The sequence below is a fragment of the Pteropus medius genome, unplaced genomic scaffold (genome assembly GCF_902729225.1).
Source record: "Pteropus medius unplaced genomic scaffold, Ma_sr-lr_union100, whole genome shotgun sequence".
NCBI lineage: Eukaryota > Metazoa > Chordata > Mammalia > Chiroptera > Pteropodidae > Pteropus > Pteropus medius.
In genome coordinates, this window is record NW_024349801.1 from 7,860,625 (window position 1) to 7,882,650 (window position 22,026).

The following is a 22,026-nucleotide window of genomic DNA, read 5'->3' on the forward strand; positions in this document are numbered from 1 at the left end:
CCTCACTCCCAGCCCTCCTGGTGGTGGTGATGACTGACCTGTTGATGAACTCTTCATAGCAGGAGTAGATGGCGGCCAGGCACACGGCTACCAGGTTGGGCAGGACCCGGGGGTGGGGGCAGTGCCCTGTGGGGCCATGCATGCTGGAAAAGAGCAGAGGACAGGTGAGGAGGTGCTGCAGGAGTGGCACCCATGGCAGGGAGGTGGGGTGGGGGGAGCTGGGACACCAGTCAGACACTGCTTTTGGGGGCTCTGGGGCCACTCTGCGCCCTTTTTTGGGGACTTGGCAGCACCGGGATTTTGGTCTTGGCTCTGCCATGTGCAGTCCGCAAAGGGCCAGGCTCCAGGTCATGGGCTCCAGATCCAGGATGTCTAGGTTCAAGTCCAACTGAGCAGCCTTGGCAAGCTACTTAAACTCTCCACCCTCAGTTTCCTCAGCTAGTAAAATGGGGTCCCCTCCTTAATGGGTTACAATAAGAATACCTGACCAATTTTCTAATACATGAGAAGACAGCATATGGAGGCCATTTGTCCTTGGGACAGTCACATTTATGCCTGGGGGTTCTGGAATAATTACTCATAACACCTCATTTCACTCTCAGAAGTGCCTGCTTTGGAAGGAAAATTATCATGGCCTACACGGGGTCTGGCACACAATTGCTAAGGCCTATTAAATGCAGCTACTGCTATTGGTCATGACTGTCTCTGCGCCTCAGTTTCCTCATCTGTAAAATGGGGCTAACACTCCTACTCCCAGGGCAGTCAGGGCCCGAGCTTAATACCTGGAACACTCCTGGAAAATCACTGTGGCCACTGTGACTAAGAAAGACCTAACCTGGAAAGACTTTGCAAAACTTAACTGGAGACCTTGAAGTCACTCCCCCAGACTCTGATAGAAGGGCACATCATTGGGGTTTGGAAATGCTTTGAGAATTGCAGGTGAGCATATTTAGGGAACGCATAGTTTTGGAACTGGCTTAACCTGGCTATTCTGATTTTCTTAAAAAAGAAGAAGAGTTATGATAGTGATCATTACCGCTCCCATCACATTTACACATTGTTCTTGGTTCTCATGTGTATTAGCTCACGAAATCCCTCATATTAACTGGGTGAAGTGGATATTATGATTCTCGTTTACAGATGGAAACTGAGGCACAGAGAAAATAACTTAAAAATCAAAGCAAAAGTAATTCTTCCATCCCCCACACCGGAAGGGAGGAAGAACCAGAATATTTGGCTTCTTCTTGGCCAGGGTTGGGGGTGGCTGTTCAAGTCCCCGATGATGACTCTCAGGGGTCATCAGAGGATTGTTTCCTACATACCAGGTACCCAAGGGTGAGGGACCCATGGAAATAACTTATATTATTTAGGACCATTACCATTTCCTGAGTTCCTATGAGCATTAGGCACTGTGCTGGGGGCTTCCTCATATACCATCTTATTTAACCACACAACAACCCCTGTGTGGAGGAAACAGGATCAGAGTGGTACCACAACTGGCTCAATGTCACACAGCAAGGAAGCTCCTCAGCCTACACGTGGCCAGGAGGACCCAGGGGACACTCGCAGGAGAAGAGACACGCAGGGCCTTTGAACACTAGTGGCTTCTCTCCAGGCATCAATGGGACGCGTGGTCCTGGGGAGGTGAGGAAAGCCGGCTCACGGGCCAGAGTGGGGAGGTGGTCGGCTGAGAGGCCCACCTCTGAATGAACTTCTTCACCACTTCCATCCCCGCGTTGAGCTCGTTCAAGGCAAGGATGTACTCCTGAGTAAACAGCCTCAGTCGCGGGCACTTCCCAAAGTCCTGCGGAGAGAACAGAGGGTAGGAGTTGGGACTCACGACGGAGGAGGCCAGGAGGCCAGATGTGGTGGTGGCTTCACTCTGCCTGGAGCCACTGGTGCAGAAGGCAACAGGAGACCCCAGTTAGCTCCTCTTTCTAGAAAGCACACACATTTTTCACTTCAAAGAATTGGCCTTGTCACACTCTTGGTTAGTCACATTCTTGGTTAGTCACACTCTTGCTTACACCTTTGATAGCTGCGCACAGAGATCAAAAAAGTCCTGTCGCGGGGGTTTTCTGGCACAAGTGGCAAACCCATTGGCATGGTACCAACCCACCTTGGTGGTAGGGAAGGGCCCATGTGCCACAGAGATGTGCTCAGAAAACAGGCAAGCTGGGCCTCCTTCCGCACGGCCATGAGGGGACTGCAGATGTTGGGCCAGGTCGCCAACAATGCATGAGGAAGCTACGCACTTTTCTTCTGCAGCCGTCCGACAGCTTTTGGGCCCCCTGCTTTCTGTGAGCTATTAACCAAGGCCACTCGGAATAGCAAAGTCAGAAGATGTCTGGGGCCATCAATTAGTGAGGTGGGGCAGGGGGATGGGGAGTTTTGGGACTTCCTAGGAGTACAAAGGAGGCAAAGGTCGTGCACCAAACAAATGCAATGCCCTGTGTCTGCAAACATCCTCCGTGTGAAGAGCTACCTGCTCCTTCTCCTGAGTACAAGGGCCGAGGCGGCCCAAGAATCCGGTGTGGCCTGGGGGGAGATGGTTCCTGGTCACGGGCTCCCCTGCCAGCTCCCCGCTGCCCCAGGTTGACTCAGCCACCCACTGTGCTCCAGAATGAAACCTAAGGAGCTACAGATGACCTTGTTCTTTATAGAAAAAGCCACCCTCAAAGGGCACATGGGATCAAAGGCAGATGACACAGATGATAAACTCGAAGAGGGCTGGCTGGACAAGTAAGGGTGTGTTTGTGTGTGTATAAGATGCGGAGTATGGGAAGATGTGTGTGTGTGTGTGTGTGTGTGTGTGTGTGTGTGTGTGTGTGCGGACAGACATGGGGTGGAGGAGGTGTGTGACAGACGGGAGGGTGGGGAGGTGCGTGTGAGAGACGGGGTGGGAGGAGGTGTGTGTGAGACGCAAGTGTGGGAGGATGCGTGATTGACATGGGGTGTGGAAATATGCGTGACAAGACACGGGGCGTGATGAGGGTGCAAAAGACAGACGGGGTGGGGGGGGATGATGCGTGCGTGACGATGCGGGGCGAGATAGTGTGTGCAGTAGAGACGGGGTGGGGGGAGGTGCGTGCGATGATGCGTGCGTGTGATAGACACAAGTGCGTGGAAGATGCGCACAGACACGGGCAAGAGTGAGGTAAAAAGTGCGATGCGACTACGGGGCGTGATGGAGGTGCGCGGAGAGCGAGACGCGCAAGCGTGGATACGCAGGTGCAATCGCGCAGTGCCGCAGAGATGCGGGTATCCGGGGAAGGAGATGCAGGCCAATGTTATTATGCGTTGGCGGAAAATGGGTGGCTGAGCAAGGCCGGCATAACAAAGGACAGGCTACTGTTATGGTAGCCGAAGATGAACTCATCCGTCCAACCCAGGTGCCGTCATGTCTCCAGCCCTGGGAGCAGGTGTGGGGGAGGGAGGGGTGACACTCCGTCTCCACCAACCAGCTTAGCTGATGGGCTTCCCTCAGCTGAAGACTAATTTAGGGGCACTGAGCAAGGACAGAGGAACCCTGCCTGTTACAATGAGGTACATTATTGGAGACTGACATTTTCTCAGCTTCTCCAACACAGCATATCAACAGGGCAGGTGACAGAGCTCAGCTAAGAGCGAAAAGTCAACCTCTAAGGTGACTGTCAGCTCAGAGACTTGTCAGCAGAAGAAACACAGATGGTGCAGGAGAGAGATGCATGGGCCAGGAAAGGACCCTGCGTCCATTCCCAGGTCCACCATTAGGGACCAGAAGCTTCTTTATGGATGTCTGAACTTGTGAGCTGGGTTTTGGTCAGGAGGTGCAAGTCAGTGCAGTCACAAGGTTGACCAGCCAGACAGAGGGCAGCCTGGTGTTCTTCAACTCACCTGTCCCTCCTCCTGTCCTCGCTCAGGGGAACCCGTTTAATAGAATGCAACCTGAATCGGGACTCGAGCCGACCCCGGAGGCCCTCATGAAAGCTGAGCAGAATGTGTCCCTCCCATGCCCTCCAACCAGCTCACAAGAGCATTTCAGAGAAGCCTGGTGCTTCTTCACCTGGAGTCCAAGGGGCTGAATTAGGGTCCTCAAGACAATGGGGGGCTCATCTGATTACATCCTGCCCACTAGAATTATGTCTTTACATCAGGGGGGGCAGCAGAAACCATGGAGAAAGCTCAGAAGGAACACACACACACATGCATGCACATACATCCTCTTACAAACACACACACATATTCGAATGTACAAGTGCATATGTGCATATATGTGCACACGCGCACACGCACACACGCACACACACAGCACTTGGCTAGGGGTTGAGGCCCCTGTATGAAGAGAAGATTGAAGCTTGACTATGCTTTCAAACTGAGAATGATGCCCAGAGTCCCCTAGTCCTTTAAAAAGGGTGACAGGAAAGCTGTGTGGCCATGGGTCGTCACACCCAAGGCCTCACTGGGCCTGTCACAAACTGTGGAATTAGGTTTGGAAAAACTATCCCTAGGCCTTCTTCCACCTCTAAGGTCTTATGATTTTATGAAAACTACTTCAACTAAATGCTGCTAAAGGCAACTGCCATTATCTTTACAGTTAGATTTCTGGATAGTCAAGGTCATTTCCCTGTAAATGAACATTAGAGATGGATCTGGTAGCCTTTCGACATGTGGATAAGAGATATTTTGCCTCTTTGGAAAAGTCAAATATGTTCCCCTTGAAAAGTAAGAGGTCAGACCACTCAGTGGTCCACTAGGGACCATAGCTATATTTTCTTGCCTCATTTGCCACATCAAGAACATTCCAATAAGTAACACGTGAGCACAGGGACCACAGTCATTCTTGGAGATAGAGTTGTTGAGACTCTCCAGGGGAACACACTAAAGGGCTGCTTCCATTTGTATTTAATTTTAATTTCTGCCCAATGAGTAACACTCTTTGGGACTCGACCTCTCTCTAAGATTCGGTTTGCTCATCCATGAAATTAGGGCACATGATATATTTGCAAAAGATGCACTCTGAGAATAGGAGAAGCTCCCAAACCCCAGAACACCGCTATGGTGTATAATTTCCCCATTTCCCAAATATTCAAGTACCTCCTTAATGAGGAACAGTGCATGCAGGGTGAAGAGAAGTCACTGGTCATTCACTGCTGACGGGCATGCAGCTGGCTAGGCACACTCACTACCCAGTGACTAGACTTCTCATATTGGCCGAGAGCCCCAACTCCAAAATGGTGCATCTGGCCCATGGCTGATTACTAAGCTTGAGAAGTGTTAAATGAGTGGCACCAAAAGTCCGCAGCGCTTCCTGCACCTGGTATGAGCCATAATCGCTGCTTAACGCAAGTCTGTTCTACAGGAGGGGCTGCTCCCCCTTGATCCCATCCACAAATCTCTTCAGCCACAGTGTGTAATTAGCAGACACTTTATAGTATCCCCAGAATTGAGGATCACTTAGGGGAAGTTCTTTAAAAGTGAAGTGAGAATTCATGCCCGAGGGCTCCTGATCTCTGCCAGGACACAACAGATGCTATAAATTCTGGACTTGCCCTGTAGCTGTTCTGACTTTTATCCAGAAAATTATTACATGGTCAACAGTCCAGGCCCATAAAGCTAGCTAAATATAAGGGAGAAGTTGTAAGGCTAAGCCGTGGGAGGCTGCCTGAATTTTTACTTTTTCCCCTTTGAAGTCAGATGTCCCAAAAGAACCCTTATTAAATAGCCTAATGATTGCCATGGAATATGCAGAAATGTTTATGTGCCTGGGAGGCACAGGGTGCCAAGTGTACCCTGGGGTGTCGCTCTATCATTGACACGTTTTGATGGGAAATGGTCCTCTGCAAAATGAAACTCCAGAACTTCCGTTCTGGACTCTGAAAGGGTAAGGCTCTTTCCTCACACCACATCCACACTGATTTTAAAGTTAATGACCAGAGACCCTTTCTTCCCAGCTGACCAGAGCCAGAGAGTGCCCTTGCAACTAGTAAAGCACAAATTAAGGCAGAACCATCCCCCCAAATGGGAGCCTCTTTGTTAGTCCTGGAGAAAGAATGAGATGGAGTATCCCTCTCCCCCTGTTCAGATAACGAGAAACGCGTTTATCTCAATCCCAGAAAGGTCTCAGAAATATGCAACAACTCAATTATGGTGTGTGACTGCTCAGGGCAGAGAACGGTAAACAGAATTTGTGTGGCACCAACAAGGTTCAACTGGTAGTGACTACCTGCAATGCTGTGCTGAGAAGGATTCTGAGGCTCTCTCTGGGCTCTGCGGGAAGAGTGCTGCAATCGATTAATGATGTCTGCCATGAGTGTGGGCTAAGGAAGACTAGGATGTGCCACGTTTCCATTACTGATTGGGGAAGGAGGGTAGGTTATTTGATATTCTTTAGGGGCATGGTTTGGAGACAGGAAAGCTACTTTATAAACTCCTTTTCATAATTATTTACATATGTTGAACCTTGACAGTAATCATGGGCACCCCACAACTGATTCAGTAGCCCAACCTGTGCTGAATCATACCAATACCTCCACGCCGTCAAGGTGAACTTAAGTCTAGGCTGGTGGGTGGCTCAGGAGAGCAAGTTAGAACACCAACCCTTGCTTCAGACTGCCTCCTTCTTGGTTCCACTCATGAGTAACCAGGGCTGGTTCCCTGAGTAACCTATGAAACCTTCTGGGTCTCAGCCTCCTCATCTGTAAAAGGTGGTCACGGCTGTCATGAGGGTTAAATGACATGATAGCTTGGAGCCACATTGTGTCTGGCTCTAAGAAGGTGCTCAATAAGTATCTGTGAGTACATATTAGTTATGCTTATTCCTAGCTGCGACCACTGGGCCAGTCAGCGGAACTTGCTAAGCCTGTTTCTTCACCTGTAATACGGAGAAAACGGATAGTTGCTGCTCTCATTGGACTGATCAGAAAATGCAGATTCTCAGATCGTAAGTGCCTGTCCACTGTAAGTTGCAATTAAATTCTGCCGCTGTATTTTTTAAAAATCAACAAAAGTCCATACTAAATTTGGATTTCCGCAGTTTCCCCCTCATGTTCTTTTTCTGTTCCAGGATCCCATCCAGCCAGAAACCCCATTACATTTAGTTGTCATGTCTCTTTTGGTGCTCTAGACTATGACGGTTTCTCTGACTTTCCTTGTTTTTGATGACCTGGACAGTCTTGAGGACTATAGAATGTGCCCCTCAACTGGGATTGGTCTGATATTTTTCTCTTGATTAGACTGGGGTTGTGGGTTTGAGAGAGGAAGACCTAGAGGCAAAGTGCCCTTCTCACCACACCATATCCATATCATGACTATGACTTATTACTGTTGGTGTTGACCTTGATTGCTTGGCCCAGGTCGTGACCCTCAGGTTTCTCCACTGTACAGTTACTCTTTTCCTCCTTTCCACCCTGCACGCCCTGGAAGGGTGTCGCCACGTGCCCACTGAAGGAGTGAGGCGTTCTGCTCCCCTCCTTGAGGGGGGAGTATCTGCAGACATGACCTATGACTCTACACACAGGAGACTTACCTCTTTTCCCCTAGCCATACTATTTTTGTTATTCTTACCTCCAGTGAAAAGGTTCTTCCTGTTGCCTTAACAGAAAAAGACAGAACCAAAAAGGACAGGCTGCACGAACACTCCAACTTAAAAAGGATCCCAACTCAAGCCAGCCAACTCCACTCTCCAAATCTTTGGAAAAGTGAAAGGCTGGGTAGACCTGGGGCCTTCCTCCTTTGGCTCGGTGACTGGGGTGGTCAGGGAACTCACCATGTTATGCTTGAGGATTCTCTGGACCACGGGGGTGAACACTTCGATGACCACCATGGACCGGGGCCGCTCTCTGCAGTGCTGGGGAGACAGGAGGACATGGTCAGTGCCGAGCCTGTGGGTCCTTCCTTGTTCTTTTTATTTTTTGAGCAAGACTAGTAGTAGGTGGGGATGGGATTTTTTTTTGTTTGTGTTTTGTTTTGATCTTAAAGTCCGAGGTTGTTTAGATAGTACAGACAGGAGGCTGTTCTAACACAACCCTTATTTAATACAGTGAGACTTCCGCAGCACTAAGATTCAGAGTGCAGGCCTAACAGAGGAGTCCCTGAGTCAGTGTAAAATACCAGGGGTTTAGTGTCTGGACACCAGAATTTTGAAAATTCTGTGACTTTTCAATTGCTGGCTTTGACAAGCTGGCAGCAATCTGGAGGTCAAATGCAGCTCTCAGATGTATTTTCTCTCACTGGCAGGGTGTTTTGTTTTCAAATTGAAACTGAAGGCCTTCGGGTGGAACAGACAAGATCCCGCCACTCCAACAAATCTGTAACCTGCCTGGGCCTGAAGGTGCTGAGTTTCCAAATCCTGGATGAGGACACTGGACTTGGGATATTGGAATCAGGGCATTCCTGGGAAATCCAAGATATATTAACTTTCCTCAGATCTTGGGGTCCCAGTCTTGAAGTCTGGTAAGAGAGGCTGCCTGGCGTGTCCACAATGCTGGCCCAGAGTGGACCGGTGGGAGTGGCTTTGCTCCCCTCCAGTTCTCCTCTCTGGCAGGCTGCCTGGCAGCGGGAGCACCAAGCCTGCGGCTCTGACCTCCACAAGGGGAAAATAGCCAGGAGGCTCACGGCCCCTTGTGGCTGGGACCCTACCCTCCAAATGGTAGGACAGCCCTCTGTTTTTGGACCAATAAAGACTTCTATCAGGTAATGCCCCAAAGGATGGTTTCTTCTACATCACTGGTTTTCAAACTGTGCTACCAGGAACCTTCGGGTTTGATTTACTTTGAAGAAAGGTTCACTGGTCTAGAACAAGTTGGAAAACCACGAGATCTAGGAGAAACCACACAGCTGAAAGAACAAGGCGCAGAGCCGGATTAAATTGGATCAAATATCAAGAGAGGAGATGACCTAGTGACAGGTAAGGAGCAGCCGGCTATTCTCAGGAGCTCAAACATGCGGTTATCTGACCCGACTCCGCTTTGGGGCAGAGAGGCCCATCTTCGTTGTCTTTAGTCTCACCAAACTGTTACTTCTCCCCCTTCCCAAAGGGGAGGGGTCTTGATACAGCACAGGACCCCAACACCCGTGTGCGGGCACGCTTTTGCATGCACACATGTGCAGGAACAACTGTACAGTCAGGTGCTCCCCCACCTGGGCCCACCTTACCAACCTGGACCAGAGGGCACACACTGGCACATGCCCACTTTAAGAACGTACCCTGGACACTTTGGGACAGCAGGCTGGGCCCACCCTCTGCTCTGTGGGTCACCGGAAAAGGTCTCCTGATGGAGCCAAAGAGGATGATGCAATCCTGTCTTCCCAAACTCCTGTTCTCTGACAAACACAGAGAGTGCACGCTCCCTGGGTAGGGGGGTCAGGGGCCGAAGGGCGGGGGAAGGGGGGGCGGGGGTGGGGCGCGGCAATAAATGCAGCCAACCCCCTTTCCTCCAAAAACCATCAGGTCCCCCAGGTGCCGGCTTTGCCATGCCACGGGGGTGGGAAGAAAAACGAGTGAGGTGAGTCATCAGGAGACCAGGGGAGTGCTGGGAAGCAGCAGACCTAGGCCCTATGCCTTTCCAAGGACGCCAAATAATTACATAAAATAATCACACAGCAAAGAACAAAACCATACTGCATGCTGGTTCAGCTCCGGACCGCTGAGGTACGCTTGCAGAATGAGAGCTGCTTGGTCCCCCACGTGCCCTGGACATGTGTCATGTAAATCTCACTGTGAGGCTGGCACTATGCACCTGAGAGTGGGTGTCCCGCTCTGTGGCTCCTCCAAGCTAACCTGGCATTCCCTGCCTTCTTCCCCTGCTCAGGAAAGCCCCACGGCCGTGCCCCCCCATGGGCCAGCTGGTGCTCAGAGGAGCCCTGGCTAATAATAACCCAGCTCTGATGTCAGGAGCCCAGAAAACCTGCTGCAAACTTCTCCCAAGACAGCCACGAAGACATTCCAAGGAAAAACTGGATGCTCCTCCCTGACCCACTGGTTTGCACCCTGGGCCTCAATTATAACTTGTCTGGCAGAGAAGAGGTTGTAATTCTAAGAATGGGGTACCTGGTTTGCTTTCTGGCTATGTCCAAGGTCCTGACCCCAATCGGTGGGGACTGGGTTTTCAGCGCATTGTGCAAAGCCAACCCCCAGCATGCACACACAGAGGCAAGCTGGTCCTGCAAACAGCCCCACTTCAGCAATGCCATACCTTGCAAAAGAATTCACAGAGATCTGGTGGTGGATGGTTGTTTTCCAGCAAAGGAGCGATTGCCTGTAAGACAATGAACCAAATGTCAGTCGGAATCTCTGGGAAGAAATTACACAGGGGGTGTGCATCTACACAAGAGAATTGACCGACGATGGAAATCACAACCTCCCTGTCACCCTCTGGGCAAAAAACGCCCAGTCTCTAACTTGCAGGCCAGACCACCTAAATTCTGGGGGGCACATCACTCCCACTGAGCTGATAAAAGCTCTGGGTTACCCCCAAGAAAGATACATACGATGATGCATGTAACTTTAGGCGTTTCACAACCCTCAGGTCAATAGTTCCTCACTGTGAGGCTGCACAGTGTGATGGTTATAAGCCCAGGCTTTGGGTGAAGAGCACCTGATTCTGCTGCTTACTACACTGTGACAATCAGAGCGAGTTATCTCCTCTCTCTGAATTGCCTGGTTCCCACCTGGAAAGTGGAGCAGAGAGTCAGTGTGAGGGTTAGAGAGGTCATACGTGCCAAGAGGGTTTCTCAGCTTTGCACTGTTGCTGTTTGGGTCCAGTTGTTCCTGTAGCTTGTGGTGGCAGCTACCCTGTGCTACTACAGGATGTCTAGCAGCATCCTTGTTGTCAACCCACTAGATGCCAGGAGTGACCCCCAACACAGTTGTGACAATCAAAAAGGTCTCCAAACACACTTTGTTGTATATTAAGGAAGGCTGGAATATCTACTGCCTCTTGAATTCACTTTCTGCCAAGTCTTCTTTAGGCCAGCTGGACACAGTCACCGGTTCCACTGCCATTCCTATGCAAGGTCCCATGGCCTGAACGGTGTTTGATTCTTGATTTTTCTGTCCCTTTCATAATTTGTTTTAATGATTTTGCTAAATTTAAAATTCAAATAAAAATTCTGAACAATTAAAAAAAAAATGTGTCCAGACATTGCTAAATGCCTCCTGGGGGACAAAACTGGCCCCAGTCAAGAACCCCTGGCATAAAGCAACTCTCGCAGAGCCTGAAACAGGCCTGCTCTCAGTAAATGTTAGTTCCTAGGTGGCTACTGCTTATGCGAAGTCCACTCTTGTTTCTGTTTGCCACACTGGGCACGAGATAAGGAAACAGGAAATCCAGGACCCAGCACCAAGACTGCCGGGCTGTGTGGCCTTGGGTGGGAATTAGTCTTTTAGTCTATAAGATGAGGAAAACTAGAGTTACTAATTCATAGGGTTGTTGGGGGGATCCGATGAGAGAAAATTCTAGAAGCTTTAGCGTCTTGGGCTTGGTTGGTATAAGCCCACTGCCTAGAACACAGCATGTCAGTGATATCATCACGAGGGGAGCGTTTGGGCCTGTACTGGGCACAGCAGCAAGGGGTGACGGATCTGCTGGGCTCCCCAAGAAGGCTCTGTGATGACACAGTCTCCCTATCACCGATGCCCACAGCTCGGACCTGCCCGTGGTCTCAGAGGGTCTCCCTGATCTGCCCCCTACAGCAATGCTCTTGGATACAGGGAGGGACCTCTTGTAAGGCCATTAGGGAAAGGAAAGCATAACTGGACACCAGTAAGAGATGGCCCTTAGTTGACTGGTTATGCAGGTGAGCGGACCTCTGTGACAAACAAAGTCACTGAAATGGAGGTTCTGTTCTGTAGCACCAACAGTTGAATTGACAAACTCTTGGAGACCAGGCCCAGGGTTTTATTTGTCTAGGGCTGTGCATGTGACTATTTGATTTTTAACTGACACGGAAGAAATCATTTTAAATGAACTAAAATTAAGAATGCAGTTCCTCAGTCACACTAACCACATCTCAGGTGCTCAACAGTCACATGAAGCTAGTGGCTACCACACTGCATAGCCAGACAGAGAACATGCCATCGCCATGGAAAGTTCTGGACAGGGAGCCTCAGCGTCTGGCTGCTGTGTGTGTGGAATCTCTGCTGGCCCATAAACACAAGAAGAGGTAAAGTCACGGCAGGGTCAGCAGGACAGGGAGCCGCCCCGGCATGCGAGTCACGGCCCGGCCTGCGGCCTTGCTCCCCCAGACCCAGCTCTGGGAAGAGGGACTACGACACGCAGGGTCCATTCCCCTGGGTTGGGCCCCTTCAATCACATTGAGCCCCCTCTTTCGTGGAAATGAGTCAAGGATAGAGAAGTGGGAATGAATCAGGCACCCACAGTGGGCATGAGGCGTGGGCTCCATGCTTCCACAGCCACTATCTCATTTGATCCTCATTAAAACTTGGTGTGGTCAAACAGTAATTATTTCCATTTATACAAATGAAGAGACAGAGGGTCAGGGAGGTTACAAGACCTACCCTGGTTACAAAATGATGAAAATTCAAAAACATATAATTAACTAAAAGCTTACATTTTTGTGGAATCCTTCTATATGAACTAAGCATATTCGGTGCATTAGTTTGTTTAACACTTTCGGCAGCCCTGTTAAGAAAGGTTCTATTGTCACACCCACTTCACAGAGGACGGAGGCTTGGGGCATCAAGCTAGCTGGAAACTATCTGAATGGCTATCTGGTTATATAAAAATATTCTTGAGCCAGTAGAAAGAATGAGGTCGACCAGTGGTTCTCACTAGGGTGACTCTGCCCTCCAGGGACTGCCCCTGGCACCTAGGGGGCCAAGCCAGGGACACTGTTCAACATCTCACACTGCACAGTACGGCCCCCACCACAAAAGATTATATATCCCCAAAGGTCACTAGTGCCACGGGTAAAAGTCCTAGAGTAGATATGCACAAAAAGACTTGAAAGAATCTCCAAGACATGTTGTTAAGTAAAAAACCAAAGACAGAACACATCCAGCATCACATCACTGATGTTAAAAACAAAAAACAAAAACACAGTTGTATTTGTCTGTGTGGGTTTGTCACCACCGGGAAACCCCCATGGGTTGTCTCTGAAGAGGGTGCTGGGGTAGGGAGAAATTTTTTCTTTTTTTTTCTTACAATGAAAATACACTCATGAATTACTTACAAAACTAAAGATAATTTTAATAAAACTAATTAAAATTTAAAGCTCTCTTTCATTACTCGCCCAAGGTCACAGCTAGTACGGGGTGAGCCCAGGGTCTGCACTCAGCTCTGAAGATGAACCCACACTCAGCATGAAACACACTTTCTTCACCAGCACAGGGGAACGCAGCAGGGGTTTGGCCTCTAGGTCCTCGCTCACCCGGTGACATGCCAGCTGTTGCCAGCTGACGATTACCTTCTGCATGAATGCCTGACTGATGGGTTGAATAAAACCAACTCGAGTTACTTGTAAAAGTACTTGTGAAAAATAAGTTCATAAAAAAAAAAAAAATACCAAGCTCTGCTGGGAGACGACCCATTGCCAACAGGTCAAATCAGATAATGTAATTGTTGGAATGAAAGGAGGCTGCAGAAGGCTTCATAATGATGGTAACAGCACTGGGAGCAAAGAATACTGAAAGGGAGGCTCAGGACCAGAGCCTCAGATCGAATTTCTCTGTTCTCAGGCATTCCCGCTGAGCAGGGACGCTCAGCCCAGCCCAATTAAGGGGTCTTCCCAGCCAAATTAGCTGGATAAACGCTGCCTTGATTTCTTGGACCAAAATTCCTTTCCCAGGCTCGTCCTAAGTCCAAAACCCTTGTCCTACCCCTTCCAGGGTCAAGGTGCACAGTGGATCCACAGGTGTTGCCAGCAGGGAGAGAAAGATGTCAATCCCTTCCCTGGTCAATCCCACCCACGTTCCAGCCTGCTTCCCCACCAGCCAGAGTCCTACCCCTTTGCCTTTGCATGTGCTAGGCTCCCTGTCTGGGCTGCCTTTCCCAGGAGCACGCTTATCCATCCTTTAAGACTCAGTTTGCTCACCTCCTCCTGGAAGCCCTCTGTCATCTTCCTCCCAGCACCTCCCCAAGAGAGGAGGTTAGGTGTCTATCCTCTGCGCTCCTCTATCACCCTGAACAATTCTCGACCCCGACCATGTAATTTCCTGATTATCTGTTGACCTGTCAGGCTCTCCCAGCTCCCAGTAAAGCCCTCAACGGTGGCTTTATGTCTGTGAATAGAGACCAGTGTCTGGCACATACTTGTACTCACATGATAACAAACATTGGTGAAATCGATTTATTAATAGTATACCAGAGAAAGGTAGTGGTAGGTGATGGGGGGGTGCCAGGTTGGTGGTCCCCCTGTTCTGGCCAGAGATGACAATGGGTGGTCAGGCGAGAGCATGGGAAAAACCTCTATTTTTAGTGAAAACTCGCTGAGTACCTACATGTGCCAGACACTGTAGTTGGGGCTCCACAGAAGTTGCTGCCTTTACTCTCTGCAATAAAAGGCCGAGTGCCCAAAGGAGCCAGCTGGGGCAAGGAGGGTTTCTCTAGACTGGCCTTGCCCGGGCCAAGTGGGTGGGCCGCTAAAGCCCTAATTCAGCTCAGAGGGGCATGCTGTCTGGGATGTTGCTCTTGTTTCAAAGGCTACAGCTGTGGGACCTCCTGGGCAGGTGTTCCTGGTCCTTTCCCAGGTACACAAGCCTCTGCCTCTTACTTTCAAGTTCTGCCTCCCTGCTTCCCATTTCCTTATGCTTTATGTTCCAGCGATGCTAAAGCTTCCAGAATAGACCACATTGTTTTAAATCTCTGTGCATGTTGTTTCCTCTCTCTGGAATGCCTTTACTCTGTTTTGCCACTTGGCAAACTCCTGTTGATCCTTCAAAACCTAGCTCAGACATCACTGCCTCCAGGAAGCTCTCGGGCTTCTTTCCCAGGTGAGTTTATCACTCCATTCTCTACGTGATCTCATCTGTCTTCCTGCAGTAGATGATGGACTCCTTGGGAGCAGCTCGGTCTTAGTTATCTGTGAGTTCGAATACCCAGCACAATGCGTGGCATCCAGTAGGTGCAACTTCATTACTTTTTCTCTCCAGCGAAAGTAACATTTCATAGCTTAAAATCACCCAGGAAGATATTTTACCCCAAAGAGGTTCACATCATAGCTAAGTTTCAGAAAATATTATCTCACGTTACGTATCAGAGGGAATTAAGTCCAGATTCTATTTGTAGATTAATTAGGAGATAGAGCCTAGGGCAAGAAAGAGAACGTTTGCCTTTCCACTAATAGGGTTATGCCTCTGAATAAATCATATGGTCTCTGCCATCTCCTTCCTTCAACTCCCTCAGCCACTCAGGACGGAGGAGGCGATTAAGACACATTTGCTACAAACCTCAAAGACAGATCATTACATTCCTCCCCTGCCCCCTACCCCAGATCAACTGGGGCTCTGAAATATGCAAAAGCACAAGGGAGATATGTCTGGCTTGATAGAAAAGACAAAACTGAGCAAGGTTGCTAAGCTAGTGGATTACACTGGTGCCTCCAGAATTAACTCAAACTGGGGAAGAACTGTGGGCACTGGGAGGCAGGCAGAGGGAGAGAGATCATGAGAGACTCACCACAATGATGTTTTCATGCTCCTGGGTCGTCAAGTTTGTGTTCTAAACGATTGAACACAGAAAGCAGGAAGAAAACAAAACAAAACAAAAAATACATTAATAAAATGGAAACAAACATTTGTATCTCAAAGGTCCACAGTTTCATAATGCTTTCAGCCTCTGAGACAAAGCGCTGTTGTTATTTTTTATTAAACAATCAGAAGACCCTCAAAGGCACGGTCAAGGTAGGGGAAAAGTACAGCTTTGGGGCAGGGGGAGTTGTGTTCCGAGTCCCTGTTTTGCCGTTCGTGCGTTATGTGACCTTGGACAGATCACTTCTTGGTGAGACTCGGTTTCTTATTCTGTAAATGGGATCCTCTTTAGGCTGCCATGAAGATATGTGGATAGGGCTAACCTGTGGTTGGCCCTGTTGTAGCGATGCCACTTGGAAGCCAGAAGGGAGGTTCATAATAAACATGTAACGAACAGACTTTTAAGTCTTGACTCTGTGGCAGGCAGCCTTTTTAGGAGTGGCATGTATATTATCTCAGCAGTTCCAAACTAGGTTCCCAGGGAACACTGATGTTCTCTGAGTTGGCCCAAGATTTTTAGCTAAATTCAAATTTTAACAATCAACTTTCAAAAATAATATTAAGTTGAATGGATTAAACTTGTTTAGTTCTTAGGTCCCCCCCAACACACCCCAATTTGGAATTTTCTTATACAATTGGTATCTGTACTATCAACCTGTGAGTGTGCAAATGAGGAAAGGGATGAATACGTGATAAATAAGATCATGGGAAAACTCAGAAACAGCCACTATTGCCTTTTTCGCTAGTTTTGTGGTGTGTTCTGCTCTGTTTGTCTTGGTGGACATGGGCTCTCTTTGGTATCAACTCATATTTCCCGACAGAGCCACGTTTGCTGCTCGTTAGGCACCTCCTCACTGGCAGTGAATTGGCAAGTGGGGTTCTAGAAAGAGCCCCACGGCAAATACCACCTGGACAGGTTTAAGGAGCAGCAGGGTATCTAATGTGTTTACACCAGCTAAAGTGAAAGAAAAGCTAGTGAGCTGTGAATCTGCTTTTGTCTGGCTGCCCAAGGGATGATGGTGGACACAGAACCAGGGTCAGTGTCTGCACTCCACGAGTCTCCGGGTTCCCATGGAGACAGCCTGACCTGCGATGCTAGAATCCAGGAACATTCAGGAGGATGTATTTTTGGATTACAATGCCTGTTTCTTTTTTGTGGATGTTGGAGTCCGAGCAGCCCATTTATGGCAGATTATTAAACATCCATCATTTTTCAGCTCAGGGTAGATGAAAGCCTGGCTTTGGTCTTTCTACATGACTGCTGAGTTCACGATGCCTCAGGCACGGTGTCAGAGCTTTGTAATACTCATCCCACCCATTTCTCTTTCTCATGATGGTTCTCCTACTATTTCCTACTATCCCATCGACAGATGAGTTACCTGAGACTCAAAGAGGTGCAGTAGCTCACCTGGAAACACAGCTAATAGTTGGTGGAGTGGGGATTTGACCCATCTGTCCTGATTCCAAAGCCTCTGAGCTACAGTGCTCGACCCACGCAAGTGGCAATTGCATCTTCAGGCTGCAATGGGACCAGCCCAACCTGCACCACACCTGTGTACCTTTCCAGGAAGAGCCTTCAGCAAGCACAGATACTGGTTCCTTTGTCCCAGTCACTCGTAGCAGCCCATGCCACCCTGCAGGTTCAGGAACCTGTCCAAGGCCAGTTAGCTCCTGAGGGTGGAACTAGGTCTTTCTGACTCCACATTCCTGCTCTTAACCACTGTCCTACACAGGTGGGTCTCCCCCTCACTAAAAAGTCTCTACCAATTCAGATTCAAGTTACTGCTATGCTTAAGATCATGAGCTTCGCAAGGAGGCAGACCTGGGTGTGAGTCCTGTCCTGGCCTACCTACCACTTCTCCAAGTGACCCTGGGCAGACAACTTAACCTCTCAGACCTCTGCTGATTCTTCCATACATTTAATACTTAGCTTGCAGGGCTCTGGAAGAAATGTGAAAGATTGGCTCTAATGCCTGCCAAAGTGATCGGTCACAGAGAGCGTGCTCAAAAAAGTGTTATGTCATTCAGAGACGGTAAGCCTTACTGGAGGTAGTACTGCCTGGGCTGCAGTCCCAGCTCTGTCCCTTGCCAGTAGCAGCACTTATCAGTAAAACAGGGTGAATAATACTAACCCCTGCCCAACACACAGGAGATGCATATCAAATGCAACTTCTGTTTTTTTTTTTCTTTAAATGCCTTTGTCTCTTCGATCTAGCACTTAAAAGATCAGCTGACTTTGAGATAGTTGATTTAAAGCTCAAAAAGTAATGCAAAGGCCCAAGGTATGTGGTCACGTGAAACATATCTGAGATGGAAAGGAAATCCCACCAGAGGCTGGCAACTGCCACTTCCACCATGGTCCTGACGAAGGGCCTGACTTAATGATGGTAGGCAATGTGGTTGTGCAGTAAGCACTAGGCAGCCCTGAGGTGGAATTTCCAGCCCCACTGCTTACTTGGCAAGTTGGCATCTCTGGGCCTCAGTTTCCTTATCTGTGAACTGGAGACAGCAAGGCCCATCTCTCGGGGTGAATAGGAGTATTAAATGAGATGCTGTGTGCATGGCACCTGGCGTCGGCCTGGCACATAGCAGGTGCTTACTGAACGTAAGCTGCCTTCTCCTCCAGATGAGAAGCCAGCCCCTGACCTACCTACCAGACACCTTCTGCTGCTTGAGGTAGGAAGCCTGGACTTGAGGTTGGGCATATAGCTCTCGGCCTTAAATCCCTGACCTTGACTGTCATTCTTTTCTGAGCTTGAGTCTTTACCACTCTGTGGAACATAGCTGCCCTCCCACTGGAGGACACGTCTTCTGTTCTTCTGCTTGTGACCGTCGCTGCAGCCCACTTTCTACCTCTTGCACCTACTTCCTCCCAGGGCGAGGGACCCTCTCTAGTCAGCAGACCCAGAAGGCTTGGGCCAGTTTCCTGAACAAACAAGCAGTGACCAGTCTGGGCCCGCAGGGAGAGGGCCAGGTCTAGGCAGCAGGGAGCTTGTTCGGGAGTCACCAGGGGTGTGTACGAGCTACCAGGGAACCAGGGTGTCAGAAGAGCAGGGACCACCCCCCAGGGAAGAGGGACTGAAAAGAGGGGACAGAAGCAGTTTAAATCAGGAGTCATTAACTCCAGTGTCTCCAGGGGGCCAGGCAAACAAATAAACAAGAGGCATGTTAATATTTGTAAAGTACTTAGAATAGCGACTGGGAAAGAGTAAACAGAAGTGTGTTTCCTAGCATCCTCGCCTTTTAAGGACCAGCATGACTGACTTACTGATTATGTCTCACTTCTCTGTCTCCTCTGCCAGAATGTAAGCTCCAGGAGGGCAGGGACTTGTTCCCATTCAAACACCCAGAATGGCACCTGGCACACAGCACACTCCAAGTATGTGGCCACCTGGCAAAGCAGACAGCTCAAGTGGGTTGTACTAAGCAGCGCCAGCTGCAAACTGCTGCTGGATTTTCTGACTTTTTTTAAAGAGAATTTGGAAATTCCCACTTCGTTGTGAAATCTCCCAATTTAAAATATCCTGTGCAAGTTAAAGTACTGCTGTAGTAATACTTTACTACAGTAAGGTTTTGTAGTGGGCAATTAAGGTATTGGGTGGGCAATTAAGGCAGAGAGCCCTATTGCCTGGGCCGTCGGAGCCGAGGTGGGTCAGTGCTGGGGGAAGACGGAGACTGGCTGGGACCACCAGCACCAGCACCATGGGGGCCAGAAGGAAGGGGAGCCCCATGTGTTCCCACTTGGCAACGTACTAGAGAATTAAGAAATCAGCTTCCATCATCACCTCCACCAGCCCAGCCTCAGGCCCAAGACAGGCACTTCACCCTCCACCCCCACCACTTCCCATCCCCAGTTCAGTCATGGGACATGGCAGGGCAGCAACGACTCCCCCTTCATCCCTGCCACAAGCCCTGGACGGCTCAGCTGGAAGCACCGTGGCAAACCTTCTCAACACTCTTGAAGTGCTGGGGGGAAATGCCCACCTCCTTGGGCAGTGGGGCGATTACACAAATGTGAAATCAATTCTGGTACAAGGCTGGTGCTCAGGGAAGGGAACAGGAAACAATTTACAAGGCGGGGTTGGGGGGAGGAGGAGTGAAGTGCAAAATCGAGCGAGGAAAGCGTCTTACCTCTGAGAGCAGTTTCGAGACGATTTCCAGTGGGGCTTGGTTGATGGAGTCATCCTGCAGTGGGGACGTCAGCGCCATGTCCACCAGAGTTCGGATCTCCTTCAACACAACTTCCCAACGGCTTGGGTTACTCAGAACTTTCTTATATTTGTAAATCTTTTTCTGGTTGTGAGAGAGTAAAAGACACAAATGTTTTATTGTTATGTTGAAGACTGAAGATAGAAGAATCAGACACACTGGGATGTAAAAGGCCCCAAGAAACTGTCAGTGTGGATCACTCTCTCCCGGTAAGAAACTGACACCTGAAAAAGGAAGAGTCTCGCCCAAAGCCAGGGGTGCATATGCAGATGTCCAGGCTTCCTGAACACAGAAGAGTAATTTCCAGTGACTTAAAAAAGAATGAAGGATTTCTCTTTCAGATAATATCTTCTGCCAAACTTATTCCCCCCAGTATTCAAATGCAATAGAAGTCGAAGCATTCGTGGGTCCATAAAGGGACTTTCTTTGAGTTGGAAGCACTGTTTCTGCTCATCCCAACCCTTAAGAATAAGACAGCTAAGAAATAAGACAGACAGGCTGGAGGCCAGGAATTCAACTCCAGCCAGACAGGGACTGAGCCCAGAATGGCCCCCAGGAAGACATAAGGCCATCTTCAGCTTCCGCCTGGTGAGGAAGATGCGTTCTCACCTTCCTTCACTTAGGCGCCAGGCGCCACTTCCAAAGCTGCAGAGCAACTGGGGCTAGGGCTGCTGCCTCCCTCGATTTGAGGCAGAGTTAGTTCCGCCTCTCTGACATCATGGAAACAAGAGCCCTTGGAAGGCTGAGGTCCCAGCCAAACGCTCCCTTCCTGCTCCGTAGCTGCCCCCGCCCCCACCCCACCCCCGACTGCTGCCCCAGCTTGCAGGGGAGCCTCTCTTTCTAGCTGGATGAACGCCTTCATTAAGTGCACTGCTCCATGGGGAAAACCTAATTTTAGTGTCACCATGCCGGCAGCCAGCTGAGGTGACATGTCACAATCCCTAAGCCAAAGTCTGAATGAAAGAAAGAGGAAGGAGGAGGTCAGGGTCCCCCACAGGCCTCTGAGGCCACCAGAGTCTCCCTGACCATGTCTGAGGTAAGAATTACAAAGTGGTGTTAGAACCCAATGCCTTAAAATAAATATTTGGGGGACACAGTCTACATCAAATTAACTAATTATGCTGAGCAAGGCACTGTGGCCGAGCTGGAGGCAGAGTCCGGAGTCAGACAGACCTGGCTCTTCCTATAAAGTATTTCACTCACAGAGCCTCAGTTTTCTCTTTCGTAAATTAGGCATGAAAATACCTTGCAGCCTCTTCCAATATGTAACTTTTATAAATTGTGGACCCATATGGTCTACTCTGTACGGAATTACATTCAAAAGCATAGTCCAAATAGAATAGCTACCAGTAACAAAAAGGGGAACTCATGTGCTTAACTAGTCTCTTGAAAAACTTTAAAAGGATGAAATGTGCAATCCACAGCAATACAAAGAATATCTCATTTTCTTTCTCCCATTTCTTTTCACACTCCATGATTTTCTGGAGCCTCTTACTGGCTAATCAGACCATATCACCACCGCCATTACCCACATAGTTAACTCACACCAGTTTATTTCCCTGTCATCATCCCAGATCTTTCTTATATAAATCAACTTAATTTGTCCCTCCCTGAACACACATACATTCATTCTCCCTCTTGCTCTCCCCTGACCTATCCCTTTGTCTCTTTGCTTGTCTGTCTGTCTTACTGTTCTCTGCCCATTCACCCATTCCCCATCAAGAACTAGAAGAGACAAGCCCTCTCAGAAGGCCAGCAGGAAACAGGACACAAACTGTTGAAGTGAAGACAGCACAGTTTTCATCAGGCAGGGAAAAGGAAAAGACCAGAAACATTTCCTGTCATCATTTTGGATCTGATAAGAATGGAAAGAAATGTATGGCAAGTTTGGGGGGCGGGGGGGCAGGGAAGGATGTGGTTAGTGAATAGTAAATGTGCTGTTGATGGGGAAGATGGTGACAGTGAGTATTTGCTGAACCCCATGACGTTAATGACAAGATCCGCCCAGTTCTCTGAGGCTTCCTTGGGACCATCATCAGCCTCAGTCGTAGTTACCATCAGCAGAGCCTCCCTGCCCAGCACTGAGCCAGCAGGCTGCCTTCCCGGAACTGCCAGGTCTACGCAAACGC

The 22,026-nt window shown here is 49.2% G+C and overlaps 1 protein-coding gene across 2 annotated transcripts in view; it reads right to left on the bottom strand.

The window, feature by feature from the left end:
* The window catches only part of CMIP (c-Maf inducing protein), a 229,082-nt gene that overhangs the window by 30,549 nt on the left and 176,507 nt on the right, over positions 1-22,026 (bottom strand). For both annotated transcript variants that reach the window (XM_039888811.1, XM_039888812.1), the window contains exons 4-9: positions 19,820-19,981; positions 15,618-15,659; positions 10,176-10,238; positions 7,748-7,828; positions 1,701-1,804; positions 39-143 (exon numbers count right to left, since the gene is read on the bottom strand). In XM_039888811.1, coding sequence (XP_039744745.1) covers positions 39-143; positions 1,701-1,804; positions 7,748-7,828; positions 10,176-10,238; positions 15,618-15,659; positions 19,820-19,981 — 557 coding nt within the window. The remainder of the gene's footprint in view (positions 1-38; positions 144-1,700; positions 1,805-7,747; positions 7,829-10,175; positions 10,239-15,617; positions 15,660-19,819; positions 19,982-22,026) is intronic.